Consider the following 19,689-nt stretch of genomic DNA (forward strand, 5'->3'; position numbering starts at 1 on the left):
TAAAGTAGGAGTCTCGCAGAAGGTGGGTTAGAATCATGTGCACTTTGAATTGGATTGTACTTCAAGCCAAGTTAACATTAGGTTCATGTTTAGTCTGCATGTTTAGCAACCCAAACCTAACTAGGTTACGCAGTATATAAGCTATACCAAAATCAGACTACGACAGGCCCTAATCAATAGACTAGGCTATCCTTAGAGGATTCCACGACAGGGACGCTTGTATAAGAATGATTATTGCGTGGCTGAGATGAGTCGAAGCATATTCAAATCTCCACTCTTTCCCTAGTAAGCAACTCCATTTATTCTTCTTTTTTCTAATTCCATTTATTTTAACTACTTCAACTGCTAGCGGAGCTACCCATGGTGGACTCCACGACGGTGCAGTATCCAACAAGAAGAAAAAAAATGGAAATTGCACACATAAACTATTATGTCTTAGAAAAAGTAGAATTATAGAATTCAGTCATCAGTACCCTTTCTATTTAAAAAAGTACAAGGATGCGTAGGCCGTGATACCTGGCGCAACGCCCGCAGTTTGAGTCCAAGGTTTCGCGCGTATTATTGAGTATAGAATCTCCAATTAAGCATAGCTATTTTATATGTTCAATAGGTTGCAAAGGGACAGGTAAACGAATTGTAGTATTTAATTATGTTCGGCTATTAGAGTACGCCTAGCTATATCAATATTTAAAATTTATAGTCTTATTTGTGGCCACCGGGATCAATCGCTACATGTGGTCTCTTTGGCAGTATAGACTACTGACCAGGAATTGTTCAAATATTCTAAGTACTTGGAGAGGAAGAAAGAAGAGTGGAGGAGAAAAGGTCCACAGAAGCCTCCCTCTCATAGGCGTCTTCTTACATTCTTCCATTGCTATGACGTTACAAGCCCTCACGTTCCTCAATTTATTGAACGGGGATTTTATGGGGCTGGGCCATGAAGGCTGACCCATTGTCCCTATCAACAAGATTTGTTATCAACTTGCCAGTTCGTCAGCAGCCACTTGGCCTTCATGGTCCCGTGGAAGTCCTTTTGACTACCACTCGTTGGTTGATTGGGTTGGGCTTAGGGTTAGCAGTTGAGCCTGTTAAGCCACAATAGCTATCTCTTGAATACCAGAAATTTAAGTTAATTGCAATTAACTAACATAACATGTCGTTTGCAAGTTGGTCATAGTTGTCCATGCCAAAAGCTTTGGAAGAACACCTCCAAGGTTTCAACATGAGCCTCTTTCTAGCAGAAATAGAGTAAACCACTTGTCTTTAACTTTTGTTTGCACTCATCGTGAAGTCTTGGTTGGATTAATGGGACTTTGTCGTGCTTGCCATTTTGTCAATTTTTCCAAGGATTTGATATATAGTTTTGATTTTGATGGCTTCTGGTTCTGTTTGATTAGTGCTAAACGTATGGTTCATGCTAGAGAAGATGGTGACTTTGTGTGTCTCCAAGGAATTTAGTCTTTTTGTCTTTTGTTTTGTTTTGAGACGAGGGACTAATATTCCTCAACCTGCCACCATATACACGCCCAACCAAGGTTGGAGTCCAAGTCTTCGAGCGGAGTCAAGCAATGTTGATCGTGCAACCTGGGAAAAGGGGAGGCCAAGTCTACCTAGAATTGAAACACCTTGCTCGGAGGGCAAGACGTGGTAACTAAGTCTTCTCAATGTGATTCAATTAAAAAAAATGATTTGGCATTTAAGCCAGAAAATATTATATCCTATACCATATGCACCAATATGGCCATACACCGTGCTAATCACATCATCTTATATCTATGAGCCGATCACCGAGAAGAGTGCGTGATGAATAGAGTCTACAGAAATGAGACGATGTGATTGGTATAGTGCATGTATAATTTCTCCCAAGCCAGACACTCTAAGAATAAGCTTTAGAGCCACCGTGTCTGAAGGGTATTGATTTCGTATCGCTGGAGATGGCGCTGATCCCTTGAATTGCATCAATATGTAGGGCCAGATTTCAAACATCGGATGGTTATTTAGGCTTGTTGCAGTATATTATGGGCCTTAGTGCTCCGCTAAGTTAACTAGATACAGTGGCAAAACCGCGCCGGGTCTGATCAAAACTGGATCTGATCTAGCTTGGCTTGAAATAAACTCAGCCCGTTTATTATTTGATCAAGCTCAACCAATCTTGATTTCAAATCAAGACAGACAATAGAAATTTTCAATCGAGTTGTTAACTCCATATTGAGCCTAATCAATTCGAATATCAAGCTTGTATAAACTAATCAAGCTCGACCCAACATCAAACTAAGTTCAAGTCAAGCTTCAACTGAATTCAATTCAAGATTGGTTCACCAAGATTAGAGATATCGAGATAATAAAGCATTACAGTTTAGACATTCCTTTTCTTACCTTAAATTCATAAACGAGCAACAGGTATACAAGCATACATGCATATAATAATCTAACGCTCACAGTGTATCACACTATCTGGGCATAAAAAGATTCATCAAACCTATAAACATTAATTTAGCAATTTGGATAAAAAGATTCATCCAAATTTCGAGATTCGTGCTAAAGCTCCACCCACGGTTCGGGCAGGCATTTCAATATATGAAGAGAATTACGCTCTTCATATATGATATAATTAATTAAAATAAAAGAAAACTCAAAAAAGAGCACTATCAGCAAGCACGCAGCACTGATAAAAAAAAGAGGCAAGCCTTTCTTCTCTTCAACCGAAAATAGCTTTGAAATAAGAGAACCCTCTTCCTAGGCATGTGGTTTCATATTGGATGTTCTGTTCTTTCTTTTCTTTTTTTTTTTGGATCTTCCTCAATATCCTAACAATTCACAAAACAGGAGAAGCAGATGATTATTCATCTGCTTTCAAAAGAAATCTAAGAATTTATTGAAAATCCTACAAGATCAATTCTCTCCTTTTTCTCTGGCAGATGGCCAGAACTTCATCAAATGTAGTGCAGCCTTCAAAAGGTATCAAGTTATCAAACTGGCAAGCGTTTGATGGTCGTAGCAGAAGCCTGGGCTCAATTCCTATCTTCAACATTTTGATGAAGGTGATGATGAAGACCTCTCTTTGTTTTCTTCTCCCCCAGTCCAGTAAAAGATTGAAAGGGGAACTATGAAACTGTTTGTAGCTTAAGACTAGAAAATATACATGGAGAACAACTGGAATTGAAGTGAAAATGACTGTGTAACGCAACATTCTCTCTCTCTCAAAAAAAAGAAAAAGACAGGCATTGTGGAAGGCAACAGGATGGATGCATCTAGATTTTAAGCATGTCTCTTCCTTGGGAGCAGAGTGAAGAAACCAACATGCAAGTTCTCTCGAAGTTGCTGCCCACTTATATTTGATGCTGCCCCCCTTCAAGACTGGGACAATTGTGATTCATCAGGCAATAACTAAAGTGGCATTGTTAAGAACGTCAACAGCCTATGCAAACTGTTCCAAAATGCAAGTCCTCTTAAATCCAAACTGGAAAGGACCCGGACTCTAATGAAACAACACCCTCAAATTCAATGCAGGGACGACTAAAGCAACTCCATGTGCATAGCTTGCCTTCTATAGTTCAAATTACTGATTATACACACACAAATGTACACTACTCTTCCAAATTATGTCCTTGTTGTTCAGATAATCTTATAGTTTCTTGTAGTTTTAACCTTCAAGTTTGTTTTTCCTAAACTAGATTTGTTATATTTAGTAAGTAGTTCATGTCAATTTAATTTTTTAGGGGGTGATTCCTATATCGACATATGTGCATCATCAATGGAGGCATTCTCCTCCATTGTTCATGGTCTCAGACAGCATATTTTAGGTCTAATCAGAGAATACATGGAATATAGAGTGATATATGCATAAGCTCAATAGAACAAAATAGCAAATTTAAAACATCTTGATATGGATATATATTAACAAACTGCGGTTATATGCATCAGCACAAAGAAAAGTATCGCTCGAATATTTTAGTTGTTAATTTCCGTGAAGATAGAATCCATAAAATACAAAACTGTTTATACATGAGAATTTATAGAGTACAAAGCATATTTTATTCATGTTAACATAATATAAGTAAAACATAAGCATGATACCAATGAACACAAGATGAAGTGAACTTTTTCATTTGTCTGAAGTTATGAAGGTCTCTTGCATGGTCTCAAGCCCTCAATGCTACTCTGAGCATCAACATCATCTCCCTCCTACAAAAACAGCAATGAATTAATCTTATATCACAAAAAACAGAGGTACACACACGTATGGAGTTCAAACATGCTTTGACATATCATTATGGTAACTTTAGGAAGATATTTGCTAACAAGCATGTAAGCAAATTAAAAGCTACCGATACAACAGTTCTATGTTCATGAGATGCATTTTGATGTTTTGGTATCGGTATCTTGACATATAATAGATTTTAAGTGTAGAAAAGAGTTCAAAATGTAATGCTTGGAAAACAAATTTATATCAGAAGAAAGGCGTGATAATATCAGAAAAAAAGAGAGTCTTAATTGGAGAAAATAAATATTTGTTATTGTGCAGGAGCCAGATTAGATAACCAATTGCTTGAGAAGTACTCAACCATTGCCTCAATGAAGAAAACCAAAACAATTGTCATGGGAGGACAATTGTAAATTAGATAGATTGAACTGATGAGTTACTGATATCGAAAATCCTTGAACATGCCTGTATAGCATTGTCAAGCATTTAAGGATCATACTATTGCTTGTGCAACTAGGGCTGGCCAAGGTGCTCTTACTGCTGTACTCATCTAATAATTTCTGAATTGAGATTACCTTTTCTCCTCTGATGCCATCTTCTTCTTTCCATGGATGCATGGAAGGCGATCCACTTGAATTATGTGGCTTGAAAGAACCACTATCATCCAGAGTGTTTACTTCTGACAAAGAAAAACATGAATCTGGAACAGCACACATACTCCCACTGATGCTTCTTTTCCTAGCAGCTGATGATTCTGCTGTAGAACACAGGTCTTTGTCCTTTTTTGATGTCTCCATCTTGGCAACGCGATTATTTATGTCAACTTGTTTAGATCTCTCACTGTTTAGGTTTTTCAGTCCCTTGTTGCATGAACTGCCCTTAAGATTATGAACAGAGGGAACTCTTTGATCAAGAGATGAACTTGTGCAAGATACCTCCTTCTTCACAACAGCCTTTGGAATGTCCAAGTTATTCATACCAATCAGATTGTCAGCCACAACTTCATGCGAACCACTTAATGTTGCAACTCTTGCAGCTCTGTCCAGCTCCCACATCATGGTGACAGCATCATCCAGGCGCTCCCGAGCTGTATTAAGTTCTATGATGGGTTTCGGGTAATTTAAACCCAGCTCAATTCCAGCAGCCTTTAGTACAGATCTTGGAGCATCCCATGGACGATGGATCCATTCAGTTGGCATTCTTGCAAGTTCAGGAATCCAATTTCTAACATATTCTCCATCAGGATCAAATTTGCGACCTTGATCCTAGATTCCAGGATAAGAATGATAATCAAACCTCAAAACTTTAATGAAGCAATATTTTAAAGTAAAAAATTCTTTCTCAAAAGCAAAAATAGGATATTTTAGATGCGAAAAAAAAGAAAGAAGAAAACAAGAACTTGCAACTGCTAGCCTTTCTCATAAGAAATGTGAAATTGGTATGAAATAATCAGCACATTGAAAACTTTTTCATTTTCTTTTTTTCTTTCAGGAATATAGAAATAGCAAGAATTGAATGGTCAAATTGGTCTTTGTGTGATACACGAGTATTTACTGAACCAGTATTATTGAGACTATAGCTGGATCAAAAGTCAGGACCGAATTAGCCTCTTACATAAAATGTAAAAAATCACCAAAATCAAGGAGAAATAATTGCATTTTAAATTTTAGGCAGCTGATTAGCCCTTAACATGAAGGAACCTCAAGAACTTGAATGAAAACAAAGTCTGAATCTCAATTTGCCTTTTTCTGCATTAAGAATAATACTTGGTAAATATGGGTGGGTAGTCTGAAGTTGCCCTTAATGGACTGTTCTGTGGTCGTTGGGCCTTTCCTCCACCAGCAGCTTAGCCCATTGAGGCCAAGGCAGTAAGGAAGGCCCATGGTATGTATCCTCCAGCCAAGTTGGCTGTTTCAATCTAACCAAAAAAGAAAAAAATAAAAAATATACTTGTTACATCAAGCTTGAGGAGACATACGTTATATTTACATGTATTTCCAGCATACACACAAGAAGTGAACCAAATAAAATGGAATTTGGAAGGACTGTGTGGCATGGAGAACGGAAGCCCTGTTACAACGAAATGGATTCTTACTGTGGTTGGGGACATTAAATTCCAATTAGAAACATAGAGTTCCATTAGTTTAAAAGATTGACAATATAAGTCTTCATAGCAAAATTAGATGATCCTAGCCTGTGGGATTACATTAAAGTCAGGAATATCACCAAATAATGTTGTCTGGATGGAAAGGCGGCAACCTAGTTAAAAGGACCGAGACCCATATCTCTGATGTAACTGGAATACTAGATGGTTGAAATTATTTCTAAAGCTACCTTCTAGGAAGTCCTAAACAATCATAAGCCAAAAGGCATTAATCCATCAATCATGTGAAATGGGGTATTTAAATTCTGACAAAAGGAAAGAACTGCGACTATTAGTCAATTGTCAAGAACTCCAGCATGGAGGAAGGTCCCAAATAGGAATCTTTCAAAATCTCCTTCATCAGTGGAATATGAGAAGTTTGTACAGAAAATTACTAGAATGTCAAAGAAATCAGATGAGCAAAAACTTGACTCCTATTGAAGTAGCCTTCTGAAAGTTAAGCTAGTCTTTTTGAGAAAAAAATTTAGCTAGTCAAACCATAAGAAGAGCAAGTGCTGTGAAACTTCTAGTTGTTCTTCAACAAAGAATCAGATGTAATTCAAGACATAACACGTTAGCTCAGCAACTTGTTTTAGACACGTACAAACAACAGTCCGCACCAGATTCAAACTCTTAAACTTTTCCATGAAGAAAATGTAAACAGAGAAAACCAATGGCTCTTTCTAGGGCCCACCAGCAGCTGGGCTTGTGCAATGGATCACTCAAACTGTTAATGACCTAGAAGTGGTTTTATCTCTTATGCCTCCTAATATGTTGAGGATGCTACTCATTTGAGGGATATGTTAGCGAGATTATGTCTCCAAATTTCCAAGAGAAATAGAAAAATCAATAATGTAAGGGCTAGCTCTTCTTAACCTTTCAAATGTTAGCAATCCATTTGACTAGCAGAATAAAGCAGTGATCATTTAGAGTAACTGGTAAACCATAAGCTTCATTGGCCTTTGGATAAGCCAACTGAAGAAAATTGCAGTTCTAGTGATTTGCTTATACACAAGCTCCCACAGATCATATCTTATTTAAGTAAATATGAGAACAAAATGTTATGCTCAAGCTCAAGTACAGTCTCCTAGCATGGGATTTTTGAGGTGTCAATTCAATTGAAGTTCCATATGAAACATAGAATCTCACCAGAAAAGATTAGAATTATTGGCCTAACAAACCAAAATGAGGTGGCCAAACAAGCATATAGCCACTCTGGCTTGTTTCAGGCACAAGTAATTGAGTTTCATTCGTGACTATATCCATATCCGTATGGATCATAGGCTGCTTGTGGCTGCGAATAATAGAATCCAGTTTACGACTCGAAACATGATACATCTATGGATCCTACTCCATGTGTAAGGTCATTTGCAGCTGCATCATATCCTCCTAAATGATCTCAAGAAGCCTGTCTCCTATATGCAATCGTATCCTCGCAAACTCTACCAGATCGTACACTGTGGTTTCTATCCTATGCAGCATATGTAAACTGGAGCTCACCGATGAATTGAAGACCACCCTGCGGCTGTCTTATTAACGGTGGTCTCAGGTCCTCTGTTCTCTTCTTGGCCAGCAGATCCATGACCACCAGAACGGTTGCTCTTAATCTCTGAATCTGAGTGAGCTGGCTTCTCCACACTCTCTATGGGGTTGTAGGTGCCTTTTGTTTTTCTTTTTTGGTGTGCTGAGCACCTGCCAGCTTACGCTTCGTGCCACTCTCTGTCTACTTATACTTCATGCCATGTTGCATGCTTACCCTGTGTGCCACTCGCTAATTGCTTACTCTTCGTGCCACTTTGTCTATTTACCCTTCATGCCCCTCTTTATCTAGCCCTCCTGATCGAGTCAACCGACTAGCGTAGTAGCCTCATCTAAGTATCTCTCGATCATATTTCTAAGAGGATGTCTCGGACAAGGAGTCATGTGGTGACCAGCTCCCCAATGACTTCTTTGGTTATGGTTGATCAGCTGTAAGGATGCATGCAATATTGCTTTCTACCCATTGTCATACATCGACCCTAGCTTCGCTGGCTACAAAATTGGCCTTCGTGAAGGCAATCCTCACTCATCAAGCTTCGGCTCTTGCTACTGGTTCACAAACCATCCGATCCTAAGATTATCCTCATCATCAATAAAAGCACTATGGATCGGAATTCTATACTCTAACTCCACTCTTCTGAATACACTTTAGCCTCAACCTCATATTGTAGTGAACATTTATAAGGTCGTTGAGGCACTTCTGTATCAAACAGTTCCTCTACTTGTTGTGGATGAAAATGAAAGTGGACTAGTTGCACTCACAACCACTCGAAGAGATCGCCTAGAAGAGGATCCGGATAGCTAGCCGTTTAAGATTTTTCGCGGATAAACCAAAATAAATCCACCATTCAACTATAAAAATATTGAAAAAAAATTACATATAAGATAGTATCATATTAGTCACCATCTAACACCAGGTATATGTTCTTCTGATGTATAATATACTTGGATTCATACTTTTCTTACTTACGACAGCTACCGAAACTTCAAAGTTGTCAGCGTCCTCTCTAAATATTTTGGTTTGTGAAAAAAAACTGTATTGTTATATGTTAATAATTGAATATACCAGTTAACTTGCACATGTTGCTTAAGTTAACTTATCTCTTCTAGACATAGGATCACGACTTTTGGATCGAGCTTCATCTTATAAATCATATTACGCAGAGTGACCAGAAGTTCGTCATCCATATCGATTTCAGCTACAGTGAACTGAAACATTGGATTCAGGTAGTATGTTGCAGATAGAGTTCGTTATTATCTTAGTAAAATTGTACAAGTACAGAAATAGTCTAATTTTTAATGTTCTTATTTACATGCTAGATATAAATTTCTACCCATCTGGTACTCCCACCACCGCTCAACGATATTGATGTACTTCTAGGCATACGTCGAATTGGCCTCCTTGATCTGAATCTTTGCCCTTCATCATATGATACAAAAAGCCCATCTAGGGTACCTCTTATTGTCCACGGCTTAAAGCACTTCATACAATGATCTGATAACCTTCATTGTCTTCTCGACCCGCTGCCCATGATCCAACCAATATCAAGCTCTGGCTTCTTATTCTTTGATGATTCTATTCCTATAGGTTTATGAAGTACGTCAGTTTATCAATTTTTTAAAAATAGCAAAATTTTATTATGATGAAGATAATTTTTTACCTCAAAAATACATCTGATTTATCTAATACATAATACTATTTTTTTATTCTTGAAATTTATTTATATATTTTTAATATTTTTAAATTAAAAATATGTTTAAATACCATAAATTCAGAAAAATAAATTTTTACTTCAAAAAATACTTCTGAAATATGTATTACGTACTACTAATTTTTCATAATTTTTGATATTAATTATATATTTTTAATTATTTTCTAAATTAAAAATAATTTTTAAATATAAATATGTTAGAAAATTAATTTCAGCTCAGATCTATTTAGAAACTAACAATGGATGCTACACATATTTTTTTAGATCCGTATGCATGCATCAAAGGCTACTTATTTCTTAATTTTTTTCAAATTTAGGCTTAGGCCACTATGCGTATGATCGCATCAAACTTTAAATAGAAAGTAGCTTGCATGATATTAAATACGCTTCTGATTTAACATTTTTTTATATTTTTTATATTTTTTAATCCAAAAAAAATATTTTTAATTTTTAAAATTATATATAATCCAAAAATTAAAAATTTTTATATCATCGTGTAAATCATCCATAGATCTACAACATACCATAAAATCAAGCCAAAATCGAAAATTTTGGTATGATCTTTTATTTTGCAAATTTCGAGCTATTTTTTGGAGAGCAAAAAAATAGAGAAAATAAGATAAAAAAGATAAAGCACACCTTATTTAGGCTTGGATTTTCCATCAATCATGCTGAATTGGTGTGATTTTCGTCGTGGGAGAAGGAGGAGATGTTTAGAGAAGTAAAAAAAACGCTGGAAAGGCCTTCTCGGGCCTTCCCAACATTCTTTTATAACAAAACAAAGAAAGGGGGAGGAGGGTCGGTTCCAAATCGGCCCGACATAGAACCGGCCAGTTTGGGACCGGTTTCAGCCCTTTTCTATCGGTTTGGGACTGATTTCGGCCAGTTCGGGACCAGTCCCAATTTTAATAGAACCAACCCGGTCCTCCACCGCATCGACTCGGTATGAGCCGAACCGGGTGGTTTGGTCCGGTTCGGCTGACTTTGTTTGAACCACTAGTTATGTACCCTTGGGCTATGCTCTTCTGTAGCCCACAAAAACAAACGAAGCATATTATGATTTCTTCTAGTTAACAAATAGTGTACGCTTTGCTTGTTATTATCGAATAAAAACAATTAGTTAATAAATAGTCATAAATGAGAAAGAATGAACAATTTCAGGGAGTATTGAAAGTTTCAAATGTTAACATATTAACTTTTCATATTTATTATAGTGTTTATAGTTTATAAAAATTTTCGTATTTTCATGGTTTCAGTCAAAAACTACCAGATTGAAATATTAAACAAAAGGCTAAAAAGTGCATCATAATTAAAATTTTAGATCTTGAGATAGTGTATAGCCATCAGTACAAGATCTAAACATTGTTGTAAACTAAGTGATGAGCAGTCCTTTTTTTGACATGTAACTCCTACAATAATTCCTATTAAAAACACTGTGAAATAAACAAAGGAAAAACATGTAAACTGGGCAAATGGATTTGATGCCTTCACATATGGACACAATGAACTTCATCAACTAGACTAATGCAACAAAACATTAAGAATCGAACACATTCTAACATGGCTTGACTATGGGAATTCCTGCTGTGATGAAGGTTTATTCATGTAAAGCACAGTACCAGTTACGGCATCATTTTTCTATCAAATTAAGACACTAAGGTTATGCCAATAAAGGGTCAGCACTGTAAGCATGTTGCACCAATCAGTGCAATGCTCATCATGCATCAGCAACAAATGATACATGTTGAACAGAAAAATCAAATGCACATTTAGATATGCTAGGGAAACATATTATTTGGCATCTAGGCTACTTTTAATTGCCTTCTATAGGAAGTAGATATGTTTTAAACTCTCAAACAGGAAGCTGTATAATAGTAGTCTTGTCACTCTTTGGGCATTACTACTCCTGATTGGTAGTTACAACTCTTTAGGCATTACTGTTTCTTATCATATTCTACTAGAAACCAGATCTGCTCCGTTCCAGCTCCTACTTACGCTCTGAAGAGACAGTGTTTGGAAAAGGTCTGCGAAACTCTTCACAGTGTGTGTGTGTGTGTGTGTGTGTGTGTGTGTTGTGTGCACACACCTTTCAATTGTAAAAGTCAAACTCAAAATGTATAGCAAAGCTTTAAAGCATGTATCAATATTAAAGAATCATCTCAAAGTACTTTGGACTCCAGAAAAATTAGGTTTGTCCTTTGAGTGAAGATCCAATAGCCATAGGACTGATTGAGACCTAGTCTAAATGGGTGGGACTAAAAGGGCGGGACACATGCAGACCAAAACTTATGTTTAAGATAAATTGAGATGTCAAAATAGATTCTAATGTCTAATGGTCTTCATATTAGTAAATTGAGAGAGAGTGAAGGCTTTGAGCAAGAAGGCCACGAGATTTGGAATTTAACCTCAAAACTTTTCAAACTTTTCATACGACACAGAACATGCTAACTCAGTAAAATGTCAATATGATATAAATTTATAGGCGATTATATACTAGTTGAGTTGAATTTTAAATAATTTACTAATTAAAGACACAATAATCTATGTAATATATGATTAGTTATAGTTTTGCATACTAGATGATTAAATAAAAATCAAAGTCATGAAATTTACTAATATGACCTGTACAACTTTTGCCAATCCAATGGTCAGAGAACAAAAGTATATCTTTTATGTGGTTCTGCTGTAATATGTATATAGTGAACTTATTTATATAGACAGCTGGATGAACATATGAATTGGCATCTGCAAGTTTGACTTCAAATGTTTTAGACGTACATCATTGTTGACTACCATTTAAGTCCAAATACTATGTAACAAAATTAAATCCCTTCCCTAGATAAATCTCAGTTACACGAAATACAAAATGATGTCAATAATAGTTTAGCACCAAAAGGTTTCCAATACCTTTAAAAGAAAGCAGAATACATAGAAAAGAATGATTTTGTGAAAAAGCATAAACTATGAGTATATGACATATTGAGGTTGCAGATTTAAGATTTCTCAAATATATGTACAGCGATGGCATACCTCTGGATTGTCAAGACGGTTGAGCTCATGACCATCAGGTAAGCTACCTGATATATACTGCCAACCAAGGATGTCATTTTCTAAGTCGGCATCCAACAATGTGTCCCAGAAGTATTTCATCCCCCACGTCCATGGAAGTAGAAGAAACTTCACAAAAAAACTTGCAACAATGACTCTAGTTCGGTTGTGCATCCAACCAGTTGCCCAAAGTTCTCTCATACCTGCATCCACTAATGGGTACCCTGTTCTACCCTGCCTCCAAGACTTAAACTGATCCTCATCAGCACGCCAGGGGTAGTGTTTCAAGTTTCCCAACAACGACCGCTCATATGTGAATGGAAAATTGAAACAAAGATAACGTGAATATTCTCTAAGACCAATTGACCTTAGAAAGAGGTTGATACTCTCTTCTGCATCAGAATTCTCTTCTTTTGCCCACTGTATCTGCTTCATTCTTACAGCTTGGTAGATTTGCCTCACACTAAGTTCGCCAAAATGGAGATAAGGTGACAACAATGAAGTAGTGTTGCCCTCCACCTTCATTCTGTTTCTTGAATATTCCCTTAGATGCCCATTAACAAATTCAGCTAGCATTTTGTCTGCATTGGCCCAACCTGGGGACCATCCCCTGCTCAGCAATGCGTTACTTGATTTCTCTGCATCATTTTCGAGGCCTAGCTCCTCAGGTGAACAACTTTGAACATTTTCTGTCCCTGGCACCGAAAATTGAATGATGTGACAAATACACATATATTGTAAGACAGTAAATATGGTAGTCTCTTGTAATCAAGTATTTCCTAAAGAAAATCCATTAGGGGAACAGCCGAGATTTGGAAACTATTGATAGAATGCGTGATATATCCATGGCAGCAGCAATCATAGAGATGCAAAACCTGCAGCTCTGCGCACCCTCAGATGCCTTCTATTTGCCTACCCGTTGCCTGATATTTCTTAAATTAATGTGTTTAAGCTAAGGACAAGTCATAGATCATGGAGACACAGGCGGACATCATCCAGCTATGAAAGAATGAACTTTGCTACAGCCTACAAGGATGACACCACATCAGCTCCTTGTAAGTGAAGGCGCCTTCCTGCCCACCCCAATTTAGGAGGAGACCCCCTAATAAAAATTAGCCACTCAAGGGGCAAAAGTAACGATTAATCCAGCAAGAACTGGACAGCAGTATAAAACTTTAATTAATTTCAACCAATTAGAGGGCTTCCTTATCTTTCCAAGAAAATAAAAAAGTGTTCTCACAAACCAGCAGATTCCTTGTACGGTCTTCTCTAGAAAAAGGCATCTCATGTTTCTGTTTGCATATGCTGTACTTACTAATCCAAAATGCTCCTCGAACAACTACAGCAAGAGCCTAATAACGGTGATGAGCTTAACCTAAATCAAAAGTTCTTGCACCCCCACCAGGATCAAGCTATTAAAAAGCAAAGTTTCAGAACATGTTACAATGAACATTCAACCTAACTTCAACCGAAAAGTAGTGAAAAGTACCTAGGTAATGTAACTTTTTCAAACATAAGAACAATGATAGTCAAGACAAAAAAGAATAATATTGTAAGTGTGGTGACGATAATTAACTACCAGAAAAATTATAATGTTGAAGATAGTATTCAATAAAGTAACAGTGGATGTATAAATGAATGAACACAATGTGGCTGAACACTACCTGCGGGTGGCACCAACCTCCAAGGAGGAAGAGGCAAAGTTGGTTCAATTGGCAAGCTCATGCATTTGTCCCAATATGCATTGAAAGCTGTAAAAGCAAGGCCGTTCTCGTCATACACTTCCCATGGTTCGTACAACAGATCACCATTAAAACTTTGCACAGAGATTCCAAGATCCGCCAGCTCATTTTTTATTTTATGATCCCGAATAAGTGAAACAGGATCTGCAAATAAGGCAGTATGCTAAAATGAGGATTATTTGCAGATTATAAAAGGTCATTAACTTTCAGACATCAGAAGGGATCGCCACCACAAAATTTGGAGTTAAGGAAAAACCAGAGTGCTACCAGCTGACGATACATTTATATACAAGTATCCAGAAAAATGCATTGCAATCCAAATGCAACTAAAGAGATTAAAAACCCTGGAAAAACTGTTACAAAGAAGTATATGCACAACATCGTTCATGGAACCCACGGAAGAATGAGATCAAGTTGATAAATGGTTGCATATGTTCATTCCTTTCATAAAGCCCTCTCATTTTAGGGTATATTCCATAAGTGACCTTGGGGAAAACCAACTAATTTCTCCTCTTAGGGCCTTTATACTGCAACAAGACTTAGTTAGACAGAAAAACTATCTTTCTCTCAAGAAAGAAGAGTTTACAGCATTCAAAATAGGAATCACAACAAAGAGGAACGGAAGGCAGATAATATCTGTACCCAAAAAAGATCTCATTCCCTATAGATATAAAAGAAAATATCATTTCCAACAGATTACAAAGAGGTAGGTGAGAAAAAAACAAAAAGAACTAATTAGAAAGAAAGGCTCTTTCTTTTCTTCGAAAAAAAAGGAACAGAAAAAGGTCATTCAAAACATAAATTTCGAAGAGAAAGGTAAGGCAAACACCATTCGTGATGGAGGTGAAACCTCTGTGCCAGTAAAAACGAACTCATTAGAAAGAGCACACATTCTTTTCTTAAAAAAGGAGCAAAAGGATCATTTAAAACATAGATTTCAAAGAGAAAAATAAAACAAAAACCAAACAAACTCATTAGAAAGAGCACGCATTCTTTTCTTAATTGATGATAAAAAAGCTTATCACAAAACAATGAAGAGTGAATAAATTGGATACCTTAATTTGGGTCCTTAACGACCTGATTCATCCCCAGACGACATGAAGATAGGCAAAAGGCTGTGCACATGTGAATTTTGACCCTCTGTGGACCCCATAGTGGAGGGAGCCTCGTGCACTGGGTCGCCCTTTAACAATGAAAAGGTACAAGAAAATATATTTATAGAATTTGAGGATATACACAATGGAATTTTAACTTCAAGGACTATGATCATTGCAGGATAGGTCATGTGAAGAGAAAGACATTAAATAGATGGTGTCGAGTTTGAATTTGTTTATGTCACAAGAGTATTTGGCAATACATAGTACATGCAATCACCAAGATGAGGTTGCCAATTGGATGTGGTGATAAAGTCAAAGCATTTTTTCTTAAAAAAAAAAATTAAGAATCAAGCAAATAGTAACAGAGTCGTGAAAATCATTGCATTGATGGCCGCATATAGCTAAGATACCGTGAGAGCAGCCACTGAAAAAATAAGGCGGAGAACCATGAAAACTTAAAAGAAAGCCAGGAGAGAATTTGAGGGTGCTCGCACGGATCAAAATTTGCCACAAGGTGGATATGCATACAGATATAAGCTCATAAAGCCAGAATAGCATATATGGACGGCAATATGGGTTATTGATTATGACTATGTTGGCACAGACTTAGTAATCTGCAATCTAGTTTCTTTCACAATTTCTTTTCTTTTCCTTAGAACCCACAGAATTGTTGTCTACTTACAGAATGATGTCAATGTACTTCTCCCAATACAATACACTTTGATTGAGTGTATTACTTTATCTAGAGTTTTGTTCATTTTTTTTCCCTTTTGAACAAATATTGACATGCAAAAGAATAAACCAAGATTATTCGCATATCTTAGAGGAGTCGGTTATCATTTTCTCACTCTTACAAGCATTCTTGTTGAAATTGATTATGATAACCGTTCTCATCATTTCTTAAATTTGCTGCAAATCTTTCCAAAAGAAAAAGCTCAACTCCTTAAGGTTCCCGTATTTAACAGGCTCGTGAAATGATTTAAACTGTCCTACAGTAGAGAAAAATATTAAAAGATCAAGCTGTAACAGATACAAGTGCTGTAAAAGATTATCGCTATATTCATAGCTGAAAATCTACCATCAAATTTAAGCAAAAGCATAATAAATGCACATTGTTAGACTATAACAGCAACATGCTGATATGTAGACACTGAAACAGTATCAGAACAGTAATACTAACAGAGAAATAAAGCATCGACAGTATTAAGAAAACTAAGCATAGTTGATCATATTCCTAAGTTCAGGAAATGAATTAATAAGTATGATCAGCAAAACTATGAGTAGCCAACAAGCTCTTACATCAACCAACTGAACACAAAAGAACACAGCCAAAACACACAAGATACCACTGAAGCAGGATCACGATGGAAGAGTCAGCATACCATATAGATGGTTATAAACCACTCTAGTGGCCCCAATTGCACCAATGCACTGCAAAAGAGATGCGAGAGTGCTCTCTGCTCTGATCAACACCAGGGGGGCTCCAAGAGACCTCAAGGACCGATCGAGGTGGGCAAGCGACTGCTTCAGCCACCATCGAGACACTCGACCGGGATAAAATTGCCCTTCTTCACCTGGACACCATATGAAAACAGGGAGCACGCATGCGTCCTTGGAGGCTGCTGCTAAGGCTGGGTTGTCCTCAATCCTCAAGTCCCTCCTAAACCAAACAACGGTCTTGGATGGGCTGTCCATGAATCATATGAATCTCAGATTTCCATGACCAGCTCCAAGAACTCTACTATAACACAAAACCTCACTACTGAAGGCGGATGAAAAATTAGCAGCACTTCCCTGAGGTGGCCTGCATCAAAAGCTCTCCATCAAAAAAAGGATGGCATCAAAAGCTGGACCAAGTTTGGTAATTGAAGTCCTAAACTGCCTTCAAAGATGTCTAGAAAAGATACCAGAAGGCCCACACCATGTCTGAAGTTCCATCAAAAAGAAAAAAAAAAAGGAAAGAGGAAATAGATGACCAAGACTATACTAAAAATCAATTGGAAACGATACGCAAAATTGCTCCGATTCTTCAAAAACCGCCCTTTCTCTCCGGATATAAACTCCCACCTAAAGAGGAAATCAACAAAGAAAATTTCTTGAAACTGGAAAAGGCAAAGAAAGCGGTCCCGATGAAGAGCCTCTTCCTATACCTTCATCACAATCCTTTCCTTACCTCCCGACTTCGCCTCAAGCCTGCCGTGAATCCTGCACTTCCAACACCGAGCTGTTCCCCTCGGAAACCCTAACACCAGTTCCCACCTTGGCCCCACCAATCAAAGAAAGCCAGAAACATCTACTGAATTAGAGAAGAAGCTTCACATCACCAGGACCACGAAGACAGGAATTTCTTAGCCCATGCAAATCCATGAGCCCCCACAATTCCCGGTGAAATCTTAATCCCAAGCCTTCCACATCTGTAAACCGTCTGACCAAACCCGAGTTTCCTAGAAGAGACAACAATCCCGACAAATGTCTTTCCTTCCTAAATCCCGGTGAGGTACTTGCCTACTGTATTGGCTCACACCAAATAACTAATAGGTGATAGGCAGAGTATTGATGTGGCTGGTGACCCATGGGTGGATGCCTTTCTCTTGCGGCATTGGCCGACTACAGCCAGTGTTGAGGCAATGAAGGGCATATATGTATGTGATCTCCTTGTTCCCGAGAGGGCTATATGAGATGAGGCTTGGTTGTTTCAGCTTTTCGAGGAGCATCTTGCAGACAAGGTCCGATCTCTTCCGGTACCAGGGTGTGCAGATCCAGATATCCGAGTTTGGAGTACCTCGAGTAGGACTGGCGTCAGGGTGGGAGATCTTTCCCACATCCTTTGACGAGAGTATGAGCCGAGGCCAGGCTGTGGCTGGATATGGTGCATGAGACTTCATCCGAGGGTAGCACTGTTTCTTTTGAAAGGTGGTCGATTGTCTTCCGACGAGAGCAGTACTCAGCAGACAGGGCTGAGGATTTCCTCGGAGTGTGGGGAGTGTGGTGTGGATGAGATGGTAGACCATGCGATATTTCAGTATGCATAAGCGAGTGTGACTTGGCACTTGGCAGGGATCCCGCAAGAGGTTTGGGGTCGATGGTTAGAGTCTCCACTGCTTTGCCAGGAAGCGGTTAGAGCGACTCGCACGACCTACCATATTTGGCTGGCAAGGAACACCCAAACCTTTGGCGAACACAACATGTCGTCGAGGCTTATGGTGGAGAGCACCCGAGCGCAGGCGGCGGAAATCAGTCATATCACACCCGTTTGAGGCACTTTGACAGTTCGGGACATTTGGGGTTCCCATTCTGCTCCGGTAGCACTCTACATGATGTTTTTCACTGGGAGCCTCCACCTCCGAGCTTCCTTAATGTCAACTTCGATGGATCTGTCTTGGACGGAGGCGCGGATTTTGTTATACGGGACCCGTACGCCAGGGTGGTGACTGCAGGTGGCTGTCGACTATTCGACGTCTCGGTTTTCAGTGCGGAGCTGAGGGCTGCTTGGGCGGATCTTCGTCATGCCCGGTGCAATTTACGAGCCATCTTTGTTATCCTGGAGGATGACTCAACCATGGTCATCAGTTGGATCCGAGGGAGCTCAAGCATGTTTTCCGAAAAAACAATGGAGTTGTAGATTGGATGGCTGCTTAAGTGGCAGTCATTCCGATAGTACTTCGTGGGCTGGAGACGGGAAGTTACTCTGGGCACTCCGAAGCATTTTGTTTTCTGATTTTCTTTGGTGCATTCATACTCATCAGGTATGATCTATCCGCTTTAGCCAAAAAAAAAAAAAAAAAAAAAAAAAAAAAAACCACGAGGGATGGGGAGGAGGAAAGGCTTCTTTTTATTGTTTTATTGTCCCGCCGTGCCCCATAATGGACGGATATCACGTGAGGGCGGCTGCATCTGCCGCTCTCGGGTCTCTTGCTCTTCTCGCGCGAAAGAAGGATTCCACTTCCTTGGGGCAAATCCACCGTTGGATCATCAGTCGGACAGCTCTCCAAGCCATTGGTGGATGATCCAACGGTGTGTGTCGGTGAATGCCTTTTCCCGCGAAAGATACAGCTACAGCCTCGCCCATGCTGAAGGGGCCCCACGACCACCCCACCTTCGCGGAACTCCGGCCCATGAAATGCGTTGGACGCGGGTGGGAAACCTTTCGCTCACTTCTCGTCTACTTTTCTGGGATGGGAGGTCATATCAGCGATCATCTCAT

General features: G+C 38.5%; 1 protein-coding gene across 3 annotated transcripts; it reads right to left on the reverse strand.

Moving 5' to 3' along the window:
* Positions 1 to 3,936: 3,936 nt before the first annotated feature.
* Positions 3,937 to 17,978, reverse strand: LOC103708440 (cryptochrome-1). 3 transcript variants are annotated; one of them, XM_017843161.3, is made up of 6 exons: positions 17,659 to 17,978; positions 16,868 to 17,289; positions 14,311 to 14,532; positions 12,629 to 13,341; positions 4,780 to 5,469; positions 3,937 to 4,185 (listed from the first exon to the last, which is right to left on the reverse strand). In XM_017843161.3, the coding sequence occupies exons 2-6, from the start codon at positions 17,178 to 17,180 to the stop codon at positions 4,120 to 4,122; spliced, it is 2,004 nt and encodes a 667-aa protein (XP_017698650.1). In that variant the 5' UTR covers positions 17,181 to 17,289; positions 17,659 to 17,978; the 3' UTR covers positions 3,937 to 4,119. The 3 variants fall into 3 exon arrangements, with proteins under 3 accessions (XP_017698650.1, XP_017698651.1, XP_017698652.1); XM_017843162.3 differs by having other exon boundaries at positions 16,868 to 17,552; XM_017843163.3 differs by having other exon boundaries at positions 17,636 to 17,978.
* Positions 17,979 to 19,689: the final 1,711 nt, after the last annotated feature.

This window comes from Phoenix dactylifera, chromosome 2 (genome assembly GCF_009389715.1).
Source record: "Phoenix dactylifera cultivar Barhee BC4 chromosome 2, palm_55x_up_171113_PBpolish2nd_filt_p, whole genome shotgun sequence".
In the NCBI taxonomy this organism is placed as follows: domain Eukaryota; kingdom Viridiplantae; phylum Streptophyta; class Magnoliopsida; order Arecales; family Arecaceae; genus Phoenix; species Phoenix dactylifera.

Excerpts from the sequence above, each read along its gene's own strand:
- LOC103708440 (XM_017843161.3), bottom strand. The coding sequence starts at position 17,180 with ATGGACAGCCCATCCAAGACCGTTGTTTGGTTTAGGAGGGACTTGAGG. Across the intron at positions 14,533-16,867 it reads GGTTTATAACCATCTATATG|ATCCTGTTTCACTTATTCGG; the intron begins GTATGCTGACTC and ends CCTTATTTGCAG. Across the intron at positions 5,470-12,628 it reads ACCGTCTTGACAATCCAGAG|GATCAAGGTCGCAAATTTGA; the intron begins GTATGCCATCGC and ends CCTGGAATCTAG.